The sequence below is a fragment of the Mobula birostris genome, chromosome 13 (genome assembly GCF_030028105.1).
Source record: "Mobula birostris isolate sMobBir1 chromosome 13, sMobBir1.hap1, whole genome shotgun sequence".
NCBI classification, from domain to species: domain Eukaryota; kingdom Metazoa; phylum Chordata; class Chondrichthyes; order Myliobatiformes; family Myliobatidae; genus Mobula; species Mobula birostris.
The window spans coordinates 68,066,569-68,078,108 of NC_092382.1; the positions used below are offsets into that span (position 1 = coordinate 68,066,569).

Consider the following 11,540-nt stretch of genomic DNA (forward strand, 5'->3'; position numbering starts at 1 on the left):
ATTGGTCTATGATGGCAGCATCTTGGCAGCCCAGGAATGGAAAAGATCAACAATAACAATCATGAAACCGAGAGACGAGGCTGTGGATGTTTCACAATAACATTCATGGATGTTTCAGATCGTCATTTGTTCGTCTTCGAGATTTTTCAACTTCGTGTCAAGCTCTCCGTTTCTCATCACTACTGGGATTTTACTTGAATGACACCATGTTTATTTTTACCGCAGCTGTTGGAAGACACGTCAGCCTTGTGTGGTATTGAAAATCCAGTGTAATGGAGCGAGTATAAATGAATGGCCGTGGACGTTCATCCGCTCAGAGTTTCTTCAGCGAGATCGTGCGGAGCTGGGAGACAGGCTGAATCTCACTCAGCATGCTTGAAACATTTTACCGTGTGAGAAGGATATGGTACCTGATCATTTCCGTAATTGGTGTCCCTGGTAAGAACATGGACAAAGTAACATTTGCTGCTCTGTGAGCGCGGTCTTTGGACTCGTTCAGTTACCAACAGTGTTGTGATGCCAGTGTATCAGAGTAACAAATCTCTGGGTTCGTTCGGAAGTTCCCCTCTAGTTTACTTCTTGTCCTCGACTGAATATAAACGGGCAGTTGAGACAGTTGTAGAATGGAAGATCGCGGAGATGGATTTATTCTGTCGATTCATGTCAGGCTGTTTTGTGTTATCAATGGAAAGAAATTATCAAAGTAAACTCCGACAATCCAGCGCGTTCGCCTACTTTATCGGACAACCTATTGTTATTCCGTATCAATGGTGCAACATGATTTAAATTCAAATTTAAAGATATTGCGCTGTGTTTTAGGAAATTGTTGCAGGTTTGAAGGTAACGCGAGAAGCGAATCCCCAGTGTGATTCAAGGAAGCTCTGTGGACTCCACTTGCGAGTTGAACTCTGAACCATCTGGACTTTGGAAAACTCACACAATTGTCTGTGTGCGCTTTAGTGTACCAGGGTTTGCATCCACGGCTTTTTCCGTCAATGAAGAGCGAGTTAGATCCAGCCTAGCGCTGCCCGTTAGAGGTCAGACGTCGTAAAGTTCATGCGAGACTCCGCTCTGCACCAATAAGCATTGAAACATTTAGAGTATCAACGGCTCAGGCAAAAACTTTAAAGGTGAAAAATTAAACTTTCTGATTAGATACCTTACATTGTGTGAAGTAACCGAGGTCAAGAATAGTTTGAGAATTGAAAAGAGGCGATCCAAGAAGAACTCCTGAAGGCGGGTGACAAATGGTAGTGGAGGAAGAGACTAAGACATGCAAATAGGGAGATTTTTTTTTTTGTCTTTGCGCTTTGTAAATTAACAAAGCAGAGGGAGCGAGCCTCACTGTATGGGGAGACATAGGTGATGGGAATGCGGCAGCCACGGTAGTTGAAAAAGTCGTCTAGGTATCGTCGCTTTGCACATCAATCAAAAATCTGATCATGACAGATTTATATTGATTTCTCCAAAGCGCACTCGTTGATCAGTTGCCAATGCCTCATTCCCTAATACTGCTCCTCTTTCAGAATCATGTACTGTACTCTTTCACGCAACATGCACTCTTTCGAAGCGTCTGCGACTTCCGCTTGACACCTTTTAAACATCCAGAAATGAGATGTCTGAAAAAATTGACTGAGTTTATTTCCAGCTTATCCCTGCCATCGCAGCGGCGAGACAGCAATTCACTCATTCTTTTTGCTCTTCCTGCAGTCAATTCAGTTGCGATAGCGATCCTGTGCCAAGGAAACTGCGGACTCTCCACGTGCACCACTCGCTACCTGGTGGCTATGGCAACAGCGGATATACTGACCATCGTATTTCGGGTGATATTGTGGCGTCTCAGTTATTATTATTTCCCCGGGACATTCCTGGACATCACCCCTGTATGCAGTGTGATCTCAGCCCTGGGAGTGGCAGCCATGGATTGTTCTGTCTGGTTCACCGTCACTTTTACATTTGACCGGTTTGTCATAATCTGCTGTCAGAAGTGGAAAGCAAAGTATTGCACCGGGAAAACTGCGACTGTGATTCTGACAGCAACCGGCGTTCTGTTCTTTTTTAAAAACGTGCCCTACTCCTTCATATATCAGCCTATGAAAGTAATTGGCAATATACCCTGGGACTGCATTAGAAAGCCGGACTTGTATGCGGATCCCGGGTGGAGAGGATATAGATGGTTTTCTACTGTTCTAACGCCATTGCTCCCGTTCGTGTTAATACTACTGCTCAACGCTCTGACAGTCAGACACATTTTAGTGACTAGTCGCGTCCGTAAGGGGCTGAGGTGTCAGAGCAAGGCGGAGAACCGCAGTGACCCGGAGATGGAGAGCAGGAGGAGGTCTGTGATCTTACTTCTCACCATCTCCGGAAGCTTCATCATCCTGTGGTCGGTAAAGGTTGCCGAATTTCTCTATAACACCATTGCTAGCTTGGATCAGAATAATTACAACGAATCGGAATACATCGCTGAACACTCCGGATATATGCTAACACTATTAAGTTGCTGCACGAACACGTTTATTTATGGGGTGACTCAGTCCAAGTTCAGAGAGCAGTTCATCAGCGCAGTGAAATATCCGCTGACATCACTTATTCAACTCGTTAATAATCAAAATATCTAAGTCCCTTTCAGAGTTTGTCGCATTGTTTTCCATTTTGACACGACAGAGCTAGCGACCATCGGAGAACGTGGCAGCGGTGAGAATAAAACTGGCTTATCCCCCGACAGAGACGCCGCACAAGAACAAAGACGTGGGCACTTGTAGCCCGCGACATCAACCCCTACCAATTATTTAGCTCACACTTCCATTATGTTTTCCCCGTATTCCTGCTGTCGTCACCGCCAGCGCCCCTTTCGGTGATGATAGTGCGGGTGAGCGTCTGACGACGTTCAAAACCAAAGCGGGAAAACGCCATCTCATTCGTTAATTTAGTCTCCTGCATAAGATTGAAATGAAACAGGAAGTCAACTGTCTGCACGAACTTACAGTAAACTTTGCACTTGTCCTTAGCATTAGATAAACTTGTTATGTTTAAATGTTCAATACCACAGAATCAGCGTCCATTCAATTTATTTTGTATTAGTTTGCCGTTCAGTACTCCTTATCTATTATTATTTTTATATTGTAAGTCTCTTCCCTGCACGGTTCTGCCTCATTCTCATCACTATGAGATTATTCATCAAAAACGTGGAGATTAATACCTTTTTTTTTTGAAATTGTGACTTGGCTTTTTCTCTTCTTGTCTTCCCTGTTCAGTGAATTTATTTTTCTCTGTCCCACATACTTCTTGGATGTGTCATAATTTGTTATATTTGCAGCAACTTTGGCATTTAAATCAGTATTTGCTTGGTGTGGAACCCTGCCATAACGGTGAAACAATTTGTTTGCTAGGCTGGGTTGTATTTAGAATCTGAAATTTAATTCCCGCTCACTTTCACTCCTGGCTGAAACTCAACTGCATCTCCATGTCTCTAGCTACAGATGTACACGATTTCTGCCCATCACATTCCTCATTTCCTACTTTCTCTTCATTGTCTTCCATTGCCTGTTGTCCTGTTATATTAGATTCCTCTTTCCCATCCCTTTAACTATTCCAGCAATCAACTTCTCAACTAGTTATTTCACATACCCCTCCCCAGCCACACTTCCCGGATTTCATCTGTGAGATGCCACCTTGTGCTTCTTCTAGGTCCAGGAAGTTCCATTAACGCTCTTGAATTAAACAATCGTGAACTGCTCGGAAGCGCAATCACATGGTTATCTGCAGGACTGCGGTAGATTCGCCAACATTATCTTCAGGTGAATCTGCAGTTCAATCAATACTCCCTGAATGCCAGTATTTGGCAATCGGCATTATATTTGGCATAGTCCGTTATAATCCTGGATTTCGCATATTTCGACCGTGTCGGCAGTTCGGACGTTATAAGAAAGTCAGTGTGCAGTAGTCCCGTACTGCCTGGTGGTGCAGTACGTCCATGCCTTCATCAGATTTGTGCCAGCAGCAGGAAAGTTACAGCAACAACATTAGAAAAAAAAATCATTACCGGCAAAGGTGAAGCGATGTTCCCACATTTTCAGTTGCAGTGATATCTGAGACAGGTCAGCACAATATGAATGTGGGAGCAGCTCCCGTCCTTTATCAACAGACCCAACATCAGTAGGGTTTGTTGACTTAAAGAACAAGTATCGGACAAAGCCATTTCCATCATGAAACTCCAAAGGGAAGTCAAAACCGAGTTTATTGTCACGTGCACAACTACATAACATTAGATAAATTACATACATAAGTAGAATCAAACACTTAAACATAAACTATATAAAATTATACAAGAACGAACACGATTAGAACAAAAACAATTATCCATGCAACACGAACAAAATGTTGGAGGAACTCAGCAGACCAGGCAGCATCTATGGAAAAGAGTACAGTCAACGTTTCTGGCCGAGTCTATCCTGATGAAAGGTCTTGACCCAAACTTCGACTTTCCATATATGTTGGCTTGCCTGCAGCATTTTGTGTGTGTTACTTGGATTTCCAGCTTCTGCAGATTTTCTCTTGTGTGAAAGATGTCCATGATTGTGGAAACTTGCCACAGTGTTGCTGAGCTGCAGTAATTAAGTTGATAGGTTCAAGTTCTGAGTGGTTGAAGGTAAGTTGACGTCGTTGAATTTGGAGCCGCCGAAGATCATGCTTTTGTATGTACAAAGTCTTCTTGAGTTAGCTCGTCAAGAGGTTTGCGCCTGCCATGAAATGTTGATCATTTCAGAGTGCTGAAGCAGAAATGCACCAATTATTTATTGAGAGACTGCGTCTGACACAGGTTATTGCAAATTGAATATTTTGCCACGTTCAGATTTTCTCTTTAACACGTCACTTTTATAGAGTGAAGCTTTATATCCCGGACTGGAAAGTCGAAGCTCCACTGTAACACAGTCGATATTGTATGTTCTTCTCATTGTTTTCTTCTGAGTGGATTCGTCTCTGATATGACACCAGCTGATTTATCGTTCTCCGGAATGTTGAAACGAGAAATTGGAGAGCTAGTAATTCGCCTGGTAAATGGAATTAACTTTCACTTTTGGACTTCCTGGTAACCGTAAGGATCATTCTGCGGTTTGCTGTGTTGAAGGATGTGTAGTCTTTTACGCAGGACCTTGACACGCTCCTTCTTTCCGGTTAGGGCGGTTAGCTGATCCCAGTTCAACTACTGATAAGAATAACGCAGACTTTAACGGAGATTTGTTTTATGCACCATCCCTGTTGTAAATATTTAAAAATAATTTCAATTTCTGCTTCCCAGTGGCAAGGCTGCAGAGCCGAGTGGAATGTAACGAAGGGCCGGTCTTCGGCCAAATGATTCATAGGAACTTTAACGGATTAGGCATGTTCGGACGATGACAGCCTTTACAACCGTACCTCAATGCGCATGTCCGGGCAGCTGGGTTTTCAGACCGCCACATCCTTCGCAACTCCAGATTGCAGAGCTCCAGCAATGTGACTCTGAGCACATGAGCGTACTACACAGTTCCCAACTATCATTCAAGGCGCTTTTCAGACTGCAGACCGCCAAGGCTGTATCTTAGTGTGCAGCTCCAGGCTGAAGAGCCGCAGCATCCGAACGTCGAGTTTCCCTTTTCTAATTATAACCGCTCCTTCAGCAACCTAAGGGTCCAAAACGCGCGAACATGGAAATAGCGCTCAATGAGTTCTTAACCTGCTGAAATACAGATCCACCGCTATTTCACTGCCTCCTGTTTACCTTAAAGAGCAAGCTGCTCCGGTCATAACAGAACAAGCAATCTTTTCCAATTCCAGAATGATTTTCCTTTAACGCTCTCTACCAGGTATTGGTAACTTCCTTCGATTAAATACAAATTTTACACGTGGACTGTTAAAGAGTGCACCGAAAAATGTTGGAAAGCTTTCCCCTGATCGAGTGCGGTATATTCACGTGTTCCCTGTCTCTGCAATAGGTACTGAAGGCAATATGCGTATATTTGAGCATCGCCTCAATATGCTGTAAAGTAGTTCCAAGGGTCATCGATCTGTTTCTTACAGCAAGGCTTCTCAGCATGGTGGTTCTGATCAGGGGAAACTGCGGCTTTCCAAGGTGTGTCTCTGACAGTAACAGCAGACATACTTTCATGGTCTTCCACATATTATTGCATACAATCTCCATGAAAGTTCTTCTGACCCAAACCTGGTGTGCATACGGTGATAATTTACCCGAAGACGGTCTGCCTGGAACTGTTCGTGTTTTATACTCTCTGTTTCACGTTTGACCGATTTGTAGTCATCTGTTGTAGAGAGATCACTGCAGCCATGGTCATAAGAATTGCTTCCTTCCTGGATTTTCTCTGTTCTTTGCATTGTACCTTTGCCCATGAACCTGCCGATATAATCAATAGTGTGTCCTTACGTGTACGCTTTCATTCCCGTGGAGGTAAAGCGTATGTTATGTCAGCGAAATGACGTTATTGTAAATAGAAAACATAGAAACCATAGAAACTACAGCACAGAAACAGGCCTTTTGGCTCTTCTTGGCTGTGCCAAACCATTTTCTGTCTAGTCCCACTGACCTGCACACGGACCACATCCCTCCATACACCTCCCATCCATGTATCTGTCCAATTTATTCTTAAATGTTACCACCTCGTCTGGCAGCTCATTCCATACTCCCACTACTCTCTGTGTGAAGAAGCCCCACCCCCAATGTTCCCTTTAAACATTTCCCCCTTCACCCTTAACCCATGTCCTCTAGTTTTTTTTTCTCCCCTTGCCTCAGTGGAAAAAAGCCTGCTTGCATTCACTCTATCAATACCCATTATAATTTTATATACCTCTATCAAATCTCCCCTCATTCTTCTACGCTCCAGGGAATAAAGTACCAACCTATTCAACCTTTCTCTGTAACTGAGTTTCTCAAATCCCGGCAACGTCCTTATAAACCTTCTCTGCACTCTTTCAACCTTATTTATATCCTTCCTGTAATTTGGTGACCAAAACTGAACACAATACTCCGGATTCGGCCTCACCAATGCCTTATATAACCTCATCATGTCATTCCAGCTCTTATACTCAATACTTTGATTAATAAAGGCCAATGTACCAAAAGCTCTCTTTACGACCCTATCCAGCTGTGAGGACACTTTTAGGGAATTTTGTATCTGTATTCCCAGATCCCTCTGTTCTACTGCACTCCTCAGTGGCTTACCATTAACCCTGTATGTTCTACGTTGGTTTGTCCTTCCAACGTGCAATACCTCACACTTGTCAGTATTAAACTCCATCTGCCATTTTTCAGCCCATTTTTCCAGCTGGTCCAAGTCCCTCTGCAGGCTCTGAAAACCTTCCTCACTGTCTACTACACCTCCAATCTTTGTATCATCAGCAAACTTGCTGATCCAATTTACCACATTATGATCCAGATCATTGGTATAGATGACAAATAACAATGGACCCAGCACTGATCCCTGTGGCACACCACTAGTCACAGGCCTCCACTCAGAGAAGCAATTCTCTACCACCACTCTCTGGCTTCTTCCATCGAGCCAATGTCTAATCCAATTTACCACCTCTCCATGTATACCTAGCGACTGAATTTTCCTAACTAGCCTCCCATGCGGGACCTTGTCAAATGCCTTACTGAAGTCCATGTAGACAATATCTACTGCCTTCCCTTCATCCTCTTTCCTGGTAACCTCCTCGAAAAACTCCAATAGATTGGTCAAACATGACCTACCACGCACAAAGCCATGTTGACTCTCCCTAATAAGTCCCTGTCTATACAAATGCTTGTAGGTTCTGTCTCTTAGTACTCTCTCCAATAAGTTACCTACTACTGACGTTAATCTCACCGGCCTATAATTTCCCGGATTACTTTTCGATCCTTTTTTAAACAACAGAACAACATGAACCACTCTCCAATCCTCCGGCACTTCACCCATAGACAGCGACATTTTATATACTTCTGCTAGGGCCGCCGCAATTTCAACACTAGTCTCCTTTAAGGTCCAAGGGAACACTGTCAGGTCCCGGGGATTTATCCACTTTAATTTTCCTCAAGATATGAGAATTTCTTTTTTTTTAGAATTGGTTTTTAACGGCCGTACAGCCAGTCGTCTCATGATGTCCAGGAAAACCCGAGTTTGGTTGCGGGGCAGAGACTCTGAGCATCAGAGTGATCAAGAGATGGGGAGCCGGAGGAAATCAGTAATACCGCTATTCTCTCTGTCTGGGAATGTCATAATGATCTGGATGATATCGGCAGTGAGCTACATTCCAACCGTCTGATTGCTGATTACCGACCAGGTTACAACTCTCCAGGCTACATCGCAATTGAAATCGGAAAAATGTTCATGTACTCGAATTCTTGTATAAACACTTGTGTTTAAGCATTAACCAAGTCTAAATTCAGAGTGGAGCTGAAAACCGTGCTGAGATGCCCCTGGACACACATTTTGATGTTGGTTAAAAAGAGCGAAATGTGGAATAGAACTGTCCCGAGCTTACAAGTTCAGTTAAATCAGTGTTCCGTTGTTTTGGACAGTAATCATCCTGTTACGAGGAACGTTGCTATAAAACCCCTAAGTAAGTGGAAACGTTTCTCAAAATGCAACAGTCATTTTTAAAAATCACTTTTAAGCCCTTCATGTAGTGCAGAATGTATTGCCGTTTTCTAATTAATACTTCAACGTGCATTATATAGTTGTTTACCGTTTTCGCACAATGATGGCACGCAGCACTGTGCAGAGACGCTTGGCCGTTGTACCAATCAAAGTCATTTGTACAACTTCCTCCATCTCATTCATAATTTAACATCTGGATATGCTCAGCAGATGGATCAAACTCAGTACCGCGGGGAAGATTTAGCTCACCAATGTGGCGATTGTGTATATAACCAGGTCTGTAAATAATATTCAATGTACCTTCTCACCAGAAAACTATAACACATCTCCCAGTGAGACACAGAACAAAATGCTGTCTGTCTCCTTTATTACATGATGTACCTATACGTTAACATTTAGAGATTTGTGTTCCAGGACCCTGAGGTCGTTTAAAAACCGTCATCTCTGTCGCCATGTAAAAATGCATTTTTCTGGTATGTCCCTCTCGGAGTGGATGGTCTCACATTTCCCCACACTCTGTCCGTCTGCCACATCCTCACTCATTCTCTTCTGTCTGCATCAAAAAACCATCACTGCACCCTTCCAACTACTGATCCTGCGAGCCAGCTCTATAACAGCAGCAGACATGGATGTAATACCCTTCGTACAATATCCAAATCACTGATGTAGACTGTGAACAGCTGGGGTCTCAGTGCCAATCCCTGATTCACACTACCAGTGACACCTTCCCAAATCTATTTATACCTTCTCTCTGTCTTTGAACTCTGACTAATTCTAAGTTCACACAAACACGCGAGAAACCCGTGTTCTTATCAGAAATTTTCTTTAAATTCCACCGACACACATTAATCAGTTCACTATGTTCCATCTGTTTGCAATATCATGAACCCACAGTCAGTCTGCCATCCCTGTTGTTGCTGTCCTCCCAGCACCGTGGATGAGGATTTGGATTTTGGGTCAATGTCTCTACCTGTAGGGCAATGTGATACAAAATACAGTAGCAATATTGGCCGTGTGTGGTTCAGTGTAACAATGACATTAGAAATGTGTTTCTCAGCTTGCGATCAGTGTGGGACTGACTGTCTCTTCTGACTGAGACGTGAAACTGATGAGCGCTCGGTGTCTGTGTGTGTGAGAGAGGGGCGGCTGCTCTGTACCTTGTGCCTCGACAGCTGAAGATTTCAGAGTTGATTGAAGTATTACCTTGTGGGTAGCAAAAGGAAACTGGGTCAGTGAAGGCTAAAGGTCAGATGGTTAAGTGAAGTAGTCGGGGTAGTTAGTGCCATTGTCAATCTGTCTGACTCGGTCTCACTCTCTCTTTCTCACATTTTTAACAACGTAGCTGAAGCTCCTTATTCACTTCCAGCCATTCTGTATCTATTAATCTCCCAATTTAGAGTGCTGTTTTCGGATAATTAACCGGCCTGCCCATTCCTTTGCAGATTGACGTATCCCTTCTCAATTTCCGTTTGACCTGTGGTCGTTTGGAGATGCTCATTAAATTCTATTACATCAACAATATCCCGAAATGCTGGACGAACTCGGCAGAGTTTTTTTTCCCACCACCGTTGCCTTGGAATTCAAGCATCTGCAGATTTTCTTATGTTTTGTTCATCACCAAATCGTCATCTCATCGTTATCATCCGACCTTGTTCTGTCTATTCTATCACTGTTCGCATCTGTGTTTCTGTGTTTGTGTGTGTGCGTGTGTGTGTGTGTGTGCGCGCAATTATTAGTCTGTGCATGTGTGTGACTGAGTTGAAGGACGGAAGGACAGTTCAGAATAGCACATAGAACAGTACAGGCCCTTCGGCCCACAATGTTGTGCCGACCTTTAAACCCTTCCTCCAATATAACCAACAACCAGCCCCCCACCCACCTTAGGACGGATTCCACTGGCTGCTCCACGAGGCGAGGGAGGCTTGATGCTGGGGTCTCGGCTCTTGAGGCTGGATGCTGGGGTCTTGGCTCCTGTAGCTGGATGCAGGGGTCTTGGCTCCTGTAGCTGGATGCTTGGGTCTTGGCTCTTGATGCTGGATGCTAGGGTCTTGAGGCTTGATGCTGGGGTCATGGCTCTTGAGGCTGGATGCTGGGGTCTTGGCTCTTGAGGGTGGGGTCTCGGCTCTTGAGGCTTGATGCTGGGGTCTTGGCTCTTGAGGCTTGATGCTGGGGTCTTGGCTCCTGAGACTAGATGCTGGGGTCTTGGCTCTTGATGCTGGGCTTTCGGCTCTTGAGGCTGGATGCTGGGGTCTTGGCTCTTGAGGCTGGATGCTGGGGCCTTGGCTCTTGAGGCTTGATGCTGGTCTCTTGGCTCTTGGGGCTTGATGCTGGGGTCTTGGCTCTTGAGGTTGGGGTCTTGGCTCTTGAGGCTTGATGCCTGGGTCTTGGCTCTTGAGGCTTGATGCTGGGGTCTCGGCTCTTGATGCTTGATGCTGGGGTCTCGGCTCTTGAGGCTTGATGCTTTGGTCTTGGCTCTTGAGGCTTGATGCTGGGGTCTTGGCTCGAGGCTCGATGCTGGGGTCTTGGCTCCTAAGACTGGATGCTGGGGTCTTGGCTCTTGATGCTGGGCTTTCGGCTCTTGAGGCTGGATGCTGGGGTCTTGGCTCTTGAGGCTGGATGCTGGGGCCTTGGCTCTTGAGGCTTGATGCTGGTCTCTTGGCTCTTGAGGCTTGGTGCTGGGGTCTGGGCTCTTGAGGCTGGATACTGGGGTCTTGGCTCTTGAAGTTGGATGCTGGGGTCTTGGCTCTTGAGGTTTGATGCTGGGGTCTCGGCTCTGGAGGCTGGATGCTGGGGTCTCGGCTCTTGAGGTTGGGGTCTTGGCTCTTGAGGCTTGATACTGGGCTCTTGGCTCTTGAGGTTTGATGCTGGGGTCTTGGCTCTTGAGGCTTGATGCTGGTCTCTTGGCTCTTG

At 44.9% G+C, this 11,540-nt stretch overlaps 1 protein-coding gene across 1 annotated transcript; it reads left to right on the plus strand.

Annotated features, from left to right (window-relative positions):
- The first annotated feature begins 371 nt into the window (after positions 1-371).
- On the plus strand, positions 372-2,621 carry LOC140207675 (probable G-protein coupled receptor 139). Its single transcript, XM_072276236.1, has 2 exons — positions 372-438; positions 1,711-2,621. The coding sequence occupies exons 1-2, from the start codon at positions 372-374 to the stop codon at positions 2,619-2,621; spliced, it is 978 nt and encodes a 325-aa protein (XP_072132337.1).
- Positions 2,622-11,540: the final 8,919 nt, after the last annotated feature.